The sequence below is a fragment of the Aulonocara stuartgranti genome, assembly GCF_965226115.1.
Source record: "Aulonocara stuartgranti genome assembly, chromosome: 13".
Lineage (NCBI taxonomy): Eukaryota > Metazoa > Chordata > Actinopteri > Cichliformes > Cichlidae > Aulonocara > Aulonocara stuartgranti.
The window spans coordinates 34,819,555-34,837,152 of NC_138949.1; the positions used below are offsets into that span (position 1 = coordinate 34,819,555).

The following is a 17,598-nucleotide window of genomic DNA, read 5'->3' on the forward strand; positions in this document are numbered from 1 at the left end:
TTTCTTTTTATTTTTCGTTTTTGTCTACATTGTACTGAAATGCTTCATTATTGCAAACATTTTCAGATATACTTGTTATTCTTAACATCTTAACAGATACTCTGACCCGTAACTATCGTAAAACGCTACGACCGGAAGTAGAAACCTTTCGCGCATGCGGGGTACCGATCGGGTTTCCGGTACGGATCGGGTAGTGACAAAAGTTCTCGGACGCGCTGACCCTCAGAAATATGGGGACCGATGCTTTTTCACAATAAAACACTGATGCAAACATTGAAGTCGGACTTTATTTGATCTTCCACTTCAGTTTAAAAACTCGTCACAGAGACAAGAAAAAAAATGTTCCAGTGAAACTACATTTACACTGTGCACCGGTGTGACGCTTTTATTTGGAAAGGGAAAGAAAGGACGGTGTTTTCACACAGGTGCAAAATAAGTCAGGCATGAGTTATCAAACAGTGATCAATAACTGATATTTTACCACCAATCAGCAGATCCGATCAATAACTGATTTATATATCTGTATGATTTTAAAGTTAGAAAACGATATTGTCAGTTACATATCTAACTTTTTATCCAGTGATAAACAAACACCAGAACAATCACTCACTGAAACTGTTAATTTATTATTCATAATTACCATATTGATCACCTGGAATCTTTATGGGCTTCAATAAATTACACTTTTCTGGAGAAACAAAGCACTGTATTTATCTTTGGGCCCTGAAGTGGTCATAATGAACTACAGGTGAGCTCAGCTCAGGTGTCCAATGTCACCTGGGGGCTCCTGAAGTGGTTGTGCTGTGCTCAGTCCATTAATCTGTAGGAATGGTCACGGTGCGTTCAGGGTCCCACAGTGATGGTGATGTCTATGTGGTGCATTCAAGGACAGTCAGAGTTCAGAGTTGATGTAGTTCTTGTGGTGCGTTCAGGGCCCGGGGAGGTTTGCGCAGGGCGGCGGCGCTCTGTCGGCTCTGCAGCGTGTCACGCACCATGTCCTTCCACTGGTCGTCGGAGATTTCCCGCGCCCACGGCGGCACGCCCAAAGATGGCAGCGCCACGGCCGCCATCGTCCTCTTCACCAGCTCGACGTGATCTGCGGGTTACAGGAAGTGATGTCAGTGTTTATTCTGAGTCACCGAACAGGTGTCACAGGTGTGTGTCTCACCTGCGTCCATGGGGATGGAGGCATGGCTCCTCTCAGAAGCTGCTCCTTCGGGGTCCTCTTCCTCGTCGCTGTCAGGAGGCGGAGCTTCGGGGAGGTGCAACCCCAACACCTGTGGAAAGACGTGCAGGTAAGCTGAGTGCCAGGGGAGACGTGGCTCACCTGTCGCGGGGCAGATCTCACCTCTATCCGCTGCTGCACCTGCTGCAGCTGCTCAGAGTGGGAGGCCGCCTCCCCCGTCTCCTCCCCCCGCTTCTCCTCCTCATCCTCTGGCTGTTCGCCACCGTTCACACCGTCGGGCTCCTGGTTCAGAGGCTGGTAGTAGTACCCTCCCCCACTGCCATCTTCCTCGTCTTCCTCCTCCTCGCCATCCGGTTCCATCTCCCCCACTGCCTCCTCCTCCTCCCCATCCCCCCCACCCCACATGGCACCCGGCGGCAGCGTTCCGTCCGTCGGTCGCTCGTCCTCTCCCAGCTCGTCCTCGGAGCTCGGTAAGACGCGCTCTGGTCCCATTGCAGAGCTGCACACTTCCATCCACAGACACACCTGATGACAGGTAACAGGTCATGTGACTGCCCAACCTAATGTGACATTATCATGCTGCTCACACGCACAAATGCTAACAATTAGCAATCATGATCATGACAGGGAGTGTTTACAACATCTAACCAATGAAACGAGTTCTCAGGAAAACAGCCAATCGAATGCCTCCTTCAGTATGAGCGCGCTCAGAACCTTCACACTGATAACCAATTTTTTTTTTCATTCAAACCTTTATTTAAACATCAGTACAGTACAAAATAGAATTAAACAGTACCACATTGATGGTGTTGTACTTACAAAAAAATTGCATACCATAGCCAAACAAAAAAAAAAACAATATTCAGAACCTACAATATAAATATGCTAGGGGGAAAGTAACTGATCAAGCCAAAGAATAAAATGATTGAAAGATCTTGATTTTTTTCACAAACACCAATAGTTTTTATAGCTTTTGGGTTAGTGGAGTTCTTAGCTGAATTAAGATACTGTACAAGTTCAAAGGAGAATACATAAAAAGAGGGATGTCTTCCTAAACATTTGGACTTGTGAAGATGAAATTTAGCCATTAAAATTAACAAGTTAATCATATATCTGTTATCAAAGTTGAATTGTCTTCGGTTTTCACACTGATAACCACTGTCCTGACACCTGCCACCATACAGTAATCAGAGTACTCTCACTGTAGTAATCAGAGTATTTTAGCACCTGCTAAAGTGCAGATGAAACAGAATTATTAATGCAGCATTTTTCCTTCTCATTTTATTTATTTTTATTATTTCATATTTATATATCTCCTTAACAGAGCAAGATTTTTAGCATGAATTACTTTAGGGTCAGTGTGATGACCCCTGAAAACCTTACTTCCGGCGCCCCCCGTGTGTGGCAGCCTGTTACAGCAGCTCCGCTCATTCTGACCTTCTTTCTTATCTCCTCTTTACTTTCTCGTAATTTTTTGTAACTAAAGTTTTAGCAATTAGATTCTGCAATCATGGACTACCGTTTTGTGCTAGTCTTGGTTGTCTTTCTCTCTTTTTTTCCACCTCTTTCAGCCGTGTTTGGGGACCCAGCGCATGGATCCTTTGTTTACAGTGGGGATCAGCTGTTAGCGCTGCATCCTGCAGTGGTGCTGGCATGACACTGGCAATGTAACAAATTATTTGAATGTTTGTAATTCTTTGTATTACACCCCCTGGCATATGTTAATTTTGTTCTGACTGTATACATGTTCTGTATACTGTTTCTTAATAAAGTTTTTTTTTTTATACAAAAAAAAAAAAAAAGACACTGGCAATGTAGCATCATGATGCTAACGGAGTCCTGGCTAACACCGCTAACTCCGGACACGAGCGTGACTAGAGCAGGGTGATATGGCCAAAAATATTTATCACGATATATATTTGAAAATTTGCGATAACGATATAACTGACGATATAATTGATGCGAGACAAAATACAACTCCACAACATTACTAGCGCAAAAAGACAACCTTCCATTTATTTTCACTTAAACAAGAAGCTGGTTTTTATGTACATTAAAGCTTTATAAAACTGTAACAGTGCAAATGCAAATTCCTTGCTGAAAGTTTAACCAAAAGGCATTTCCAGTGGAAATGGGCTGACATATCCTGAGCATAACCATGTATAATATCCACTGAAGTTAAAAAGAGGAGCTTTGCAACATTAAACTGCAGTGTGCAGTATATTAATGACTAACCTCGTATTGTGGATGGATTATCTCAGTTGTTCTCCTGACTGAAGTTTGGTCCGTTTACAGCATCCTGCCATGCGATTGCATTTGTCTCTAACCATGAGGAACCTTCACGTTAACTTTTATAAATGGGAAAGTGTTAGTGTTCGTCCTCCAGCTTCACTGTTTATGTTATGCTAACATAGCTGTGTCGCTAGCGATCACGTAGCCCATCATTATATGATATACCAGCTAGCCCAACTTCAGTAACCCTACAAACGTCACTGCTGTTTAGTTTCCTGTCTTCATTTATGTTGGAAGTGATAGCAGAGCTGTACGTTTGAATTTTTTCAGAAATCTCTCAGTCAGAACATGCTATATCATGCTTAGGTAACTAGCGAAACTAGCGAGCTAACTTCCGCTAGCTTCCTGCTAACTTCTAACTCCGTTAAATGTAATAACTTTTGTTTTCATGGATGCCTGGAAGTTAAACTTTATAGTTACACCTGGTAAAGCAGCAATGCTGATCGTTTTATTAAAGATGAAAGAATTTAGACAGTTTTTAACTCTCAGTGATGCTGCAGTGTTCGTTTGACCTGAAGCATACGGAGTTTAGGACCCAGATTACTCCCAGATTTAAGAGCATCTTAGTCCGACAAATACGACAATAACAACGGCCGCTTGCATGTTCTGCAAAAAAAAAATGTGTGTTGTTGTGTATCTGACGGACAAATACCAAACCAGTTCCACATCACTGAAGTTGCACCATTTTTACAAACCAATTCTGGTTCATCTGTTTCACTCAACAATCGGCCATGTGCATGAAAACAAAGGCACTGCGCATGCGCGTTTTACTCATATTCTATCGCGATATTTCATTTTCCTATCGTTGCCTAACATTATACCGGTATTACCGTGAACGGTATAATATGGCCCAGCCCTAAGCGTGATGCTACCGGGATTCCAGCTGCTGTGGGCGGACAGGACGGAGAGAGAGGAGGAGGAGAGCGGTAAGAGGAAAGGAGGGGGACTGGCAGTGTTTGTGAATGACAGTTGGTGTAACCCCCGGGCACGTCACTGTGAGAGACATTGAGCTGTTAGCCGTTAGCATGCGACCGTACTACCTGTCCCGAGAATTCTCGCATGTTATCGCGATAACACCCCCCCCCGGGGCCAACGCGGATGCAGCCTGTGACACTCTCCACTAGGGCCGGGTATCGTCACTGATTTCTAGAATCGATTTGATTTCAATCAGGGAAATTTCGCCTCTGAGAGTCAGAAATGTTGTAATTCTGATCATACATCAGTACATTTCCATATTTTTATATCTATAAAAACAAAGCTGACACTTGCGAGACTTTATCAAAGGTGTGAGCATCACAGCAGATGCCTTTGATAACAACTGTGTGGGGTGATGGAGCACCTCTTCAACCTGAGCCTGGGGAGAGTCCCAGAGCTCTGGAAACCTCCTGTTTTGTACCAGTGCCAACGACTTCACGCCCAAAGGACCTCAACAGCTACAGGCCGGTGGCTCTGACATCACACCTGATGAAGACCCTGGAGTGGCTGATCCTGGCTCAGTTTCAGGGCCTGGTGAGCTCATCACTGGACCCACTTCAGTTTCGTTGTATTATACTCAATTGTATATAGCATTTGTATTCTGTTTTATTCTATTGTGTACAGTATCTTATTCTTATCTTATTCCAGTGGGTTTTTTCTAATTTTGCTATGTAACTTTGCACTGTCCACTTTCTGCTGTAACAAAACAAATTTCCTACGTGTGGGACTAATAAAGGTTATCTTATCAACCTCAACTCTGAAGATAGAACTAGCATGCTAGCAAAGCTACTGAGTTCAGCTCAGTAATCTGTAACTGAAGTGTAATCGAATTACCTTTAGTCATGTAATCCGAGTCTTTTACTGTTTTACTTAAACTAATCAAAGTAGTTGCTCTGCAGTACTCAGAGTATTTGGAGTATCCCAATTACTATGTTAGCATCTGAAGGCTAACCGGGTATACACTGGGCTCAGACCCGCGAGGCGTCACCTGTGACCGACACTACCTGCTGCTGCTGCCGACAGACAGACACACACACACGCACACACACACAGAGAGAGAGAGAGGAGGATGAAACAGCTGGAGCAGCTAACAGTGACTCAGACGCGGTGTGTCTGTCATGAAGCCTCCAGCTGTTTCTTTGTTTGTCAGAGTCGTAAACACGCCGGTCGCACGTGAGCCTCACCTGTCTGTCGTTCCGTCTGTCCTCTCGGAGGAGCTGCTGCGACTGTTAGCCACCACAACTTCTCCTGATAGCCGCTGCTAGCTGCAGCCGCTACTGCGCACAATTACTTCCGGGTACGTTAGGACGCAACAGCGCTGACGTCAGAGCACGTAGCGGAGGTCGTCCAAACACGAGAGTCTCTTAAATTATTTGAATGTATGTAACTTTTTATATTACACCCCCTGGCTTATGTTAATTTTGTTCAAGTTGTATACGTTTTCTGTGTGCTGTTCCATAATAAAGTTTGTTTTGTTTTTTAAAAAACATGTACAGTGTTTGTTTTTCCTCCAGCTATTTCAACGGGAATAATAACAACAAGCATAACACATGGAGGAGACACTGGAAGAGTACGTACAATTAAGCAAACTCGATAGAGACACAGATTAAAAGGGAGGGGAAAAAATAAAACATTAAATTAAATTAAACCCATAATAAAGAAGAATAGAGCCTTATTCCTGTAAAGAATGTTACAGTTGTTCCAAAAATAAAGTCTTTGTGGAGAAAAGTTATGTTTATAGATCAAAGAGCCAAAAGAGCTTGTTGATGGAAGTTTGAGAGTTTCATTGGGATTTTCTGAATATTGCAGAGAAGAATAAAGTCCAAGCCACCCAAATGTAAAAAGATCATAATAATGTAATAATTATTACTCTCTGCATTTAACCCATTCACTCAGTGAAGCAGTGGGCAGCCACCAATCCAGCGCCCGGGGAGTGGTGTAGGACAGCACTGTGCTCCGGGGTATCTCAGGATAGCCGTTCGGAGGAGTCAAACCTCCGACGTGGCGAATCACAGAATGACGTCAGGGAGGAAGGTGAGGGCGTGGCTGCTTCATCATTCAGTGATGTCAGCAACATCAGACCATTTAAACGTGGAGCCAACGTCATTATAAAAAAGGGACATTTTGTTGGTTTGACACACTCCTAATATGAACAAAGTCATTTTCATACATTCAACTTTAGTCTTCATTGCTGATCGGATTATTTTAATGACTGAATCTATGGAGGGTATTTTTGTACTGGGAACATGCATGATTACAACAGCCACACAAACACGATAATTTTTATGAATTCAAAGAGGAAACTTGAACTTTTCAGATACCGTTCAGAATAAAAAGCTCATTTTAGGAGGAGAGTAGAACTGTAATAATAATTGTTATTATTAGCAGTTAGTGTAGAACTGAAGAAAAAGTTTATGGTAAGCACGGGGAATAAACCCAATGTTGATTACAGTTTTTTACAGATGCTAGGACACATGTCTCAATACTTAGGTCACTTTTGCAAAACTCCTCACACAGTGAGCACAACAGAAGTCTATGTGGGCTAAACTGAGGACCAGTTATCATTGTTTTGGCACAAAATGCATTCAATGACTACATCTCTCAAATTTCATGAATTATCTTCTCACTCAGACACAACAACTGCCAAAACTCTTTGTACGTACAGGACATTTTGCATGTGCTTACATACTGTTTTCAAAACTGTTAAACTTATGGCCAAAACAATAACACAATGCAAAACTTAAAAAGACAGCAAAATCCAACAGCAATATTTTATTGAAATATATTTTAAATCTAAAAATGCAGTTTAACCAGCCACAGCTGATTCTCATTGTAGATGAACATCTGCACAGGTGTTACTGCTTCAATTTTTCAACTCCTTCAATTCTGGCAGCCAGAAGATTCTTTCCTAGGTGTGTTGCCCTGGATGACATAAGATGTGATGTGGATGAGAACCTGTGGCCAAATGGAGAAGACCGAGTAGATTAGCATTACTATTGTATGTGTATCAGTGGATGGTGTGTATACAAATTCTTGTATTTTGGGATTACTTAGTGCAAAAAAATAAAAATACATAAACAAATATTAACGAATTCTGCATGATGTCTGATTCATTCCAGTAACATATATTGAAATTATAAACAGAGATGTGTCCTTGTTTTACACAAGAAAACACTGTGTAATGCTACATGTTGTTAGTGTTTTTCAGGTCATTGTTTTGTGGGTGACAAAGTGTGTTTGTCGGCTGTCAACCTTTGCTAGTGTTCTGGAAGAATGAGTTTATTTGAGACCTGAATAAAGTGTTTTGGTAGTTGTAGTGCATTTTGAATGTGAAATGAACTGCTTTGCCAAGCTGACGGTCAGTTAGGAGGATTGTGTGAAGAGTTTTGCAAAAGTGACCTAAGTATTGAGACATGTGTCCTAGCAGCTGTAAAAAACTGTAAGAGATGGAAGAAATGAGCCCCGCTTCAACTATTGAAAAACATCAAAAAGAGTCATGTGATCAGGAATCATCCCTGGAACAATCAAAGACTGTATCTGCAAAATCCCAGGGAATGACGGACACATCACTGACTTCTTATTACGTTTGGGTTTTTACACTTTACATTCAGGTTCTTTCCCCTCGCCATCTACCTTCTAAACAGTTGACCTGTCACACTGCTCCCACTGCCAGACTGCAGCTGCACCTTATGTACATTCTGTAGTATTCATTCCACCTCATTCATTTCTGTATTTTATGTATATAAGTTTAGATGAGTTATTTATAGTTGGTTTACACAGCTTTGTGTATGCATGTGTAATGTATATATAGACACGTGTGTGTGTGTGTGTGTGTGTGTGTGTGTGTGTGTGTGTGTGTGATTTACATTGCCGTGCTTGAGAGCCTCCATCTACCGGAACCAAATTCCTTGTATGTGTCTGCACATATACTTGGCCAATAAACACGATTCTGATTCTGATTTGTATTCAAAAACATATTCAGTAGGCCATCCTTGCCCCATTTCACATTCACACAGCGTGGTCTGCTGGGGCGGCAGCATCTCTGCTGGGGACAGGAAGAGACTGAACAGGGTGATCCGAAGGGCCAGCTCTGTTCTAGGATGCCCTCTGGACCCAGTGGAGGTGGTGAGTGACAGGAGAACGGCGGCTAAGCTGTCATCCCTGATGGACAACATCTCCCACCCCATGCAGCAGACTGTGACAGCACTGAGCAGCTCCTTCAGTGGGAGACTGCGGCACCCACGGTGTGGGACGGAGAGATTTCGCAGGTCTTTCCTCCCCACTGCTGTCAGACTCCATAATAAAGACTTTAACTGATCAAGCACACACATGAAATCACCCAATTCTTTGAATCTTTGGGCTGAAGGAAGGACAATACTCGGTGTATAAATGCTCAATCAACAATCATTTATTTCCATACAATTCAACAGTCAGAGCATTACAACGTCCGGATGGGAGAGATGCTACCAGAGGGTCAGGCACATGTCTCAAAATGGTGACGGGTTGCTCAGCTTTTTATAGTCTCTAGTGGCCCCCAGCTAGTCGTAAAAGCCAAAACATCACATTCTTTCTCTGTTACAGCGCCTAAGTTATGACCTCGGCTCCCTGTCTCTCTGCTCTTCACCAAAGGAATGTGGTCTGTTTCTTCTATTATCTGGACAAGGTCCTCTGCACACAACATTCTCTTCATGATTCAGCAGTATGAAATGTCAAGAAACAGTGTAATACATTCAACAGTGTTGAGTAATACATATCAAACCAATAGATCGAATGATTTTCACACTCTTTTAAGTCAGAAGTATAATGCAAACTAAAACTACATACTGATCACACACTCTATGTTAAAGGGTATAATATGATCTACAGCAGTTAACATAATTCAACTATTTTGATTACATATACAAGGTAACATATAATAACAGAATAATCTAACACCACACATGTGCAATAATACTAAGTGCAATAATCCTTTCTGTCATCGTTGTATTTTTACTCAGTTGTATATAGTATTTGTATTTGTATTCTATTTTTATCTTATTGTATATTTATTTTATTTTATTCTACTGCAGTGGTTCTTAACCTTGTTGGAGGTACCGAACCCCACCAGTTTCATATGCGCATTCACCGAACCCCTCTTTAGTGAAATTTTTTTTTTTTTTCAAATTCAAGACATAGATATGTTTTTTTACTGGTGCACAAAATGAGCCGTACATGAACATCACCTTGTTCAAAGAACAAAACCAACACAATGCATGAACTTACAACAAATTACATACCTGCAAATCAGTGTGACTTCTGCTGTTGCCTTTGAGAGACCAGTTCAGATATGCGTGGCTTCACCTTGGCAAGTGCCAGTCTCATGTCATTTTCACAGAAAAGTCTGTTCCTTTTCTTCGTTTTTATGTCCAGCATCGTCGAAAAGGATTGCTCGCAAAGATATGTTGTAACAAATGGTATAAAAAAAATCCACGGCTTTCTTAGCAATAATTGGATACTTGTCCATTTGTCGACACCAAAACGTTGAGAGTGTTGTTGTTCTGAAGAGTTGCTGTTGAACCTGGCTCTGCTGAATTTCAATGATTTCGTCAAGGTATTCATCATTGACATCTGCTGTCTCAACAGCAAACGTGAACGGCTGTCTCACCCATGCTGGATATGACTCTCTTGTAGGGAAATATCTGTCGAGAGACTTTGCAAGCTCATCTAAGTGCGTTGCAATTGTTTGCTTCAGTTTCGTGGATACAGAAACATCTCCGATTCCAGACACATCTTCGACCTTACTTACACAGTTGTCCAGAAGGGGGAAGTTTGCAAAGTTGTTGTTCTCTGTTCGTTGTTTCCATAACGTTAGCTTTTTTTGAAAAGCCTTCAGGTGTTCTTCCGCTTCTATGATATTGACTCCACCACCCTGCATCTGCTGATTGAGATGATTGAGAGCTGCGAATATATCAGCCATGTACGCTAAAATGAGAATGAACTCAGGATTTTTGAAGCAATCTGCATGACAGTGTTGGTGCTCTTGCAAAAACAGGGCTAATTCCACACGCATGGCAAAAACACGATTCAGCACCTGTCCCCGGGATAACCACCGAACATTAGAATGGTACAGAAGTACCTCGAATTCAGAGCCCATTTCTTTACACAGCTCACTGAAGATGCGGTGCCTCAGAGCACTATTTCGCACATAGTTCACACATTCCACCACTGTTTTTAATACTTCTGCCATTTTTGGAGGCAAGGTTTTTGTTGCCAATGCATGCCTGTGCAAAATACAATGAGTCACAATGATGTGTGGTGCATCGGCTTTTACTAGCGCACCAAAACCAGAGTTTCTTCCCAGCATGACGGGAGCTCCGTCTGTACAAACTGCAGAAACCATGTCCCATGAAAGATTGTTGTCTCCGAAGAAGTCATCCACAAGCTTCTTCACATCGGCTGCCTTAGTTGTTTTTGTTAGAGGCTTACAAAATAAAAAATCTTCTTTTATCATGTCATCTTTCACATAGCGCACAAAAACAGTAAGCTGGCTTAGATTAGCAACGTCTGTGCTCTCATCGAGCTGAAGGCTGAATTTTGCCGGGCTTGAAATCAGATCGGCGACTACTTGAGCCAAGATGTCTTTACTCATGTCTTCTATTCTGTCGCTGACGGTGTCATTTGAAAGAGGAATTTGTGATAATTTACCTTCGGCCGCTGTTCCGAGTATCAGATTTGCCATCTTTAACGCGGCTGGTTTCACGAGTGTTTCACCAATGGTGTGTGGCTTGCCCTGCTTTGCGATCAGGTAAGCAACTTCGTACGATGCTGTGAGGATTGGTTTGTTAACGGGTACAAATCCAAGAGCAGGCAGAGTGGGCCTTTCATCGAATCTGGCTCTCTTCACCTTGAATTCAGCAAGTGTTGTGTTCTTGTATTCCCCGTCTCCATGCAGCTTCAAGAAGTGTTCCTTTAGTTTTGCCGGTGCGAGACTAGAGTTGCTCAACTTGGCGTTGCAAATCATGCAGATAGGACGCTCACTCCCATATTGTACATATTCGTCCAACCACTTTCTTTTTTTGCCCGACATAGTTAGTATGGATTAAAATGTTAAAAAAAAAATCACGCGAAGTACTACCACGACATTCACATGTTGACTACTGCGCGCGCTACATTCCCCGCAGCCCTGATTGGCCAAGCAGTGTAGCATGATCGTCTGCAGCCAGTGATGGCCAGAAGGGGGCGTGTCATCACAAATTTACACGATAATTCGGGCGTGGCTGGACCTCTGCGACCTCCGCAGTGGAGGCTCTGCCGAACCCCTGAGACCGACTCACCGAACCCCTAGGGTTCGATCGAACCCAGGTTAAGAACCACTGTTCTACTGTATATAGTATTTTATTTTATTCTATTCTGTACAGTTGTGTACTGTATTTATTCTTATTGTATTCTAATTTTTGCCTCATAACTTTTGCACTGTCCACTTCCTGCTGTGACAAAACAAATTTCCCACGTGTGGGACTAATAAAGGTTATCTTATCTTATCTTATCTTATTTACCAGCCTTATTATGGATACGGTCATCCATCGTAATCATCGGCGTAACTTTGTGCTGAACATTGGGGGGGTCAAGTTCAGAGGCGGAGGCAGACATTTGATACACCCGGGTCTTAGCCCTAAAGGGTAGTATGCATGTGGGATTTGGGAAGGGGGGGTTAGAAATGACTGAAAGATTAATAGGCTGTGTTTTGAGTTTTGTTCAAAAAAGAATGACTTCATATAGGGAAAAATATATATCACATGTGCAGGTCACCTTAAACTATTTTTTTAATTAAGCAGCGAGGCAGAACAACGTCGGGGCTGTATCAAGACACGAGGACTAAACCCAGGGCCGGCCCGTGGCATAGGCCGTATAGGCAAATGCTAAGGGCGCCGTCCATCAGGGGGCGCCACGCCAGTGCCACAAATGTTGAAAAAAAAAAAAAAGTTGGTACTATTATTTCTAAATACAAAAAATAATCCCACGTCAATTAAAATGCAAAGTAAAGCTTATTTAATAGAAATATTATTTGTTACAACATTACGCCCCCCCTCCCGGCACGGTGCGCCCCCTCCCTTCCCGTATCATGGTTCCTTTTGGACGTCACCACATCAAAAAATCAACACAAGATGTCAAAACGGCCAAAACTGTCAGGTGCCCAGGGAAGAAAAAAGAGAGAAGAAGAGGAGGAGAAACGAGAAAAAGACAGAGGTAGGTAACGTTAGCCTACATGAAATTATTTGTCTGAATGTGATAGTAACCTAAATTTTTAGCATTAAGCTAATGTTACATGATTCGCTAATTGCTAATCAATAAATAGCTAGTTAACTGTTTTAACGTCAGTTAATATTGTGGAGGGGGCTAAATTGTTATGGAAAATAATAATGTAACGTTAGGTAATTACAGTACTCCCACCTTTCCCACCATTCCTCATTTGTATTCATCTTTTAAGCAGGTGTTTTTTGTTTACATTGTTATTGCCTTCTGGTTAGCTAACGTTTACCCTGCAGGTAATAGTCACTTTTCCACCCCTGTATATATTATAGTTGTAAGCCTAGTTGTTAAAGCGCACATCATTAATGTTAATTAAGCAATATCACATGAGAGGGAATGCTGTTTTTTAATATGAGCACTGCTGTGATTCGGTCAAAGATAATCATAACATAACATTCTCATATGATATTATACTGTTACTTTGCATTCTGCTATTCAGCATTTCACTGTAATGATGACAATAAATTGAATCTAATCTAATTTGCATATCAGTTAAGATCATACATATATCTCTTTGGTTTTTCATTTATATTATATCATTTCATTTTATTCCTGGAATCATATGTTTTTATTATTAGACTTTAATACTCAGTGGTGTCACATACTCCTCTCTTCAGATGCACTGTTGAAGTTTCTAAATCCCACCCCTGGGCCATCTACCACATGGATAGTGTCAGGAGAAGACATACCACAAGTTAAAGAGCATTTCCTGGGCTTTCTTGTTGCAGAGGAATCAACAGGAGATCATTTGTCAACTCTCATGCTAAAACGGATAGAGGAGCTTAACATTCCTTTTGAAGACTGCAGAGGACAGTCCTATGACAATGGGGCCAACATGAAGGGAAAAAATAAAGGTGTTCAGGCAAGGTTGCTTCAGCTAAACTCAAGAGCTTTTTTGGTCCCATGTGGTGCCCACACTTTAAATCTGGTAGTAGCTGATGCTGCAAAAAGCTCACCAGATGCCCTTGGCTACTTTGGGCATTTAGCAAAATTATTCAAGCTCCTCTCAGCCTCCACCCATAGGTGGGGTGTTCTCCTGAAACATGTGAAAACCACCTTGAAATCATGGGCTGAGACCAGATGGGAAAGCAGGATAAAAAGCATTGAGGCAGTCAGATATCAGGCTCGGCAAGTCAGAGAGGCTCTTCTGGAGGTGAGGGAAACAGCTACAGACCCTGTGGTCAGAGTTGAAGCCCAGTCTTTGGCTGAGGAGATTGGATCCTATCGTTTTTGCATTTGTACAGCCATCTGGTATGACATTCTCAGCAAGATCCAGTATGTGAGTAAACTCATGCAGTCGGCCTCCATGCAGCTAGATGTGGCTGTCGACTTGCTAAAGAAAACCAAAGATTCCCTCACCAGCTACAGAAACACTGGATTTTCTGATGCACAGACAACGGCAAAGGAGATGTGTGAAGAAATGAATGTGGAGGCTGAACTCAAACAAAAGCGATTGAGAACCACCAAAAGGCACTTCGGTTATGAGTCTCCAGATGAGCCCATACAAGATGCACTTAAAAAAATGGAAACCACATTTTTTAATGTGGTAGTGGATACTTGATGAGAGATTTCAGAACCTTGGAGAGGTGAATGACAAGTTTGGAGTACTCCTCGATTTCCACAACTTACAAAAAGAAGAGCTGCTACAGCAGTGCCAAACACTGAGTACTACTCTGACCCATGACAGCCAGCCGGACATTAATGGCACAGAACTTGCAATGGAAATGCAGAATTTCCCACCATTGCCATCAAAGAACATGACAAACATGGAACTCTTGACCTTCCTGCATGAGAAGAAGCTGGTAGAAATTTACCCCAACATGTGGGTTGCTCTGAGAATCTTTGCCACTCTTCCTGTTACAGTAGCTGCTGCTGAAAGAAGCTTCTCTAAGCTCAAACTCATTAAAACCTACCTGAGATCTACTATGATGCAAAAACGTCTCAGTGGACTTTCCATCATAAGCATAAATCATGTGGTCTCAAATCAGTTGTCATATGATGATGTTGTAGATGACTTTGCTGCAAGAAAGACTAGGAGAGTAAGGCTGTAGCAGGTGATGTGAGGTTGATGAGGGGGTGGTGTACAGTAATTTGTAAGTCATTCTAGTTAATGCAGTATTAAAAAGCACAACTAGAGAACTCTGTAGGATCCCCTTTTTTGTAATATAGTTGTTAAAGTCATACTGGTTTATTTAATATCTTGTTTTGTGCAGTGCCTTATTTATATTGTATTTTTAATTTATTTTATCCAACTTGTTGACACGTTTTATTGTGTTTATGTATATAAAATTTATTGTATTTCATATATTCATTTTTTATTTTTTGTATTCATTTATTTATTCATATCTTTTTTTTTATCTTGTTAATTATTCTGATTGTGAATTTGCTTTCTTTAAGTAAAAAAAAAAAGGTCAAAGACAAAGCTATTCGGTTTCTTGTGAGTACATACACTACACTGCCGATGTAGGGGGAGCGCCACCTAAAATCTTGCCTAGGGCGCCAGATTGGTTAGGGCCGGGCCTGACTAAACCCCAATTCAACCAGACCCAGAACTGATCCGGAATTAAAACAGGACTACAACAGTTCACAATCAGGACTACTGAGGACTTAACCAAGACAGAACCAGAATCAGAACTAGATTCCTTAATCATAATTATGCAAATTCTCATCTTTTGTATAATTATGATTAAAGAACTGACCTCCCAGCCCATTGTTCCCTCAGTGGGCTGAGTCATTATGCAAATGTACTGTTTATAAGATTTGGGAAAACCTGCAGTCAGCTGAGACTGAAGAAGTCACTTGGATGAGTGACGAAACGTTTCTCCCACAAAAAGCTACGTCCAGATGAACAGAATCAACTTTTGGAGAATCATTCTCCTCTCTCTCCCTCTTTGTGCTGACAATCAAACCAAACACCAACATAATCAAATATACAGTTAAAACCAGATATTTACAAACTCTTCAGATAAAAACACTTTTTTAATTGTAACATCAAATCAGACTAAATGTTTATTTTTTTAGATTGATGAATATAAAAAACACATTTGTTAACTTTAAGAGTAAAGAGAGAAACTATCTGTATTTCTTATTAATTAACAATAAACTTAGTGTATATGTACTCCTACATTTGATCAAAGTGATAATAAATAGAAGCTCTGTCTCTCTTTATTCTGACATTTAACTCATTCAAAAGATGTTTCAATATTTATCTAAAACAAAAGTTTACTCTAAATTGATGTTGTACAGTAAAAAAATGTTCTTGTGTTTTCCATAAAGTGTAAACATCTGGTTTAAACTGTGAATATACTGCTGTGTGTTGATGTTCCTCTTGTTTTGCATAGAAATATACTGAACAACATACAAAGCATAATATATAAAATAACATCTACCAGAGGTTTTTCTTTGAAAGAAGCTCCTTATGTCCATTCTTGTATATCAGTGCATTACTGAAACCGATTTATTTAGCCGTGGAGGGAAACAACTGAAAATATGAAATAAACACATGTAAGCTAAGACTTGTGGGGATAGGTTGATTGGATAATCCAAATTGCCACTAGGTGTGAATGTGCGAATGAATGTGAGTATGAATGGTTGTCTGTCCCTGTGTGTTGGCCCTGCGACAGACTGGCGACCTGTCCAGGGTGTACCCCGCCTTTCGCCCTATGACAGCTGGGATAGGCTCCAGCGCCCCCCGCGACCCTGAAAAGGATAAGCGGAAGCGAATGGATGGATGGATGGATGCTAAGACTCTCTAAAGAAACAGCAGTGTTGTTGTTCGGCTTTTCATTTCGCCTTTTGTTGATTCACTCGAAGAGCGAGTAACGTAATATTGGTCAAGTGATCAGTTTGACATCAATCTTTCGTGATGCACCGTCATATTTACATTATTTGTACAGTACGAATGATTTGCTTTGGTACCTGCTCAAACTTCAGTTCTCCTTTGTCTGCCTGGCTGCGCTTCTCCACCAGCACACTCGCAGTGCTTCGAATATTGTGTGTAGTTTTTGTTTTATACAGTTGTCAGCCAGGCATCTAACTATGAAAAAAATACACTCCAAAAGACCCCGGGCTTCTGAAAAAACAACCTGGGCTTAAGCGCAGTAAGCCACCCCCCGCTCCGCCACTGGTCAAGTTCCTCTCAGAGAGGCTGTCGGATCTGTGAGTGCCCAAATGATGTACAGCCATCCAGTCGTTCTCTAAAATTGAATATTAACTTTCTTAAAAGTCCTTTAAAAGTCCAAACAACCCACAGCTGCAAACATCTGACTGGCACTACCCCCTCTATCCTACAACGGATTCTCGTTGCAACGTTATGCATTGGGTTAGCTCAGTAGGTAGAATGTTGGCCCCATGATCGGAAGGTTGGGGGTTCAAATCCACTGAGGTACCCCTGAGCAGGGTACCATCCCTACTCACTGCTTCACACAGTGAATGGGTATTATATATATATTACACGGAGAGAGGGGAAATTCCTCTCTCTCTCTGGCATGCAGAAGCAACACGTAGCTTCTAAATGCCACATTGTGTGCAGGATGACCACAAGGGGGCAGTATATAGCGGTGTGCCATAGGCTTTACACAAAGCCACTTTGACTAGAAGTGAACAAAAGCTAAATTTGCGTGCAGTAGTATTGCTGTGGTTGTATGCGAAAAAATCAAGATCCTTCGATCGCTTCACTTCTTGGCTTAATCAGTTAAAACTTCTCCCTCAAGTGTAAGTGTAGGTTCCAAATAATGGTGTTTGCTTGTAGTTTACAATTTCTGTAAGTACAACACCTTTAATGTAATACTGTTTAATTCTACTTTGTATTGTACTAATCTTTAAATAAAGGTTGGGGGGGGGGGGGGGGGGGGGGG

At 41.6% G+C, this 17,598-nt stretch overlaps 2 protein-coding genes across 2 annotated transcripts; one reads left to right on the top strand and one right to left on the bottom strand.

The window, feature by feature from the left end:
- Positions 1-269: 269 nt before the first annotated feature.
- mea1 (male-enhanced antigen 1) lies at positions 270-5,767 on the bottom strand. The gene is made up of 4 exons (XM_082556583.1): positions 5,638-5,767; positions 1,349-1,711; positions 1,169-1,277; positions 270-1,096 (listed from the first exon to the last, which is right to left on the bottom strand). Exons 2-4 carry the CDS (start codon positions 1,697-1,699, stop codon positions 900-902), a joined length of 657 nt encoding a protein of 218 aa, XP_082412709.1. The 5' UTR covers positions 1,700-1,711; positions 5,638-5,767; the 3' UTR covers positions 270-899.
- A 6,726-nt stretch (positions 5,768-12,493) lies between these two features.
- On the top strand, positions 12,494-14,303 carry LOC309720798 (zinc finger MYM-type protein 1-like; the record flags this gene model as incomplete). The annotated part of the gene is made up of 2 exons (XM_082557972.1): positions 12,494-12,679; positions 13,360-14,303. The coding sequence occupies exons 1-2, from the start codon at positions 12,598-12,600 to the stop codon at positions 14,301-14,303; spliced, it is 1,026 nt and encodes a 341-aa protein (XP_082414098.1). The 5' UTR covers positions 12,494-12,597.
- Positions 14,304-17,598: the final 3,295 nt, after the last annotated feature.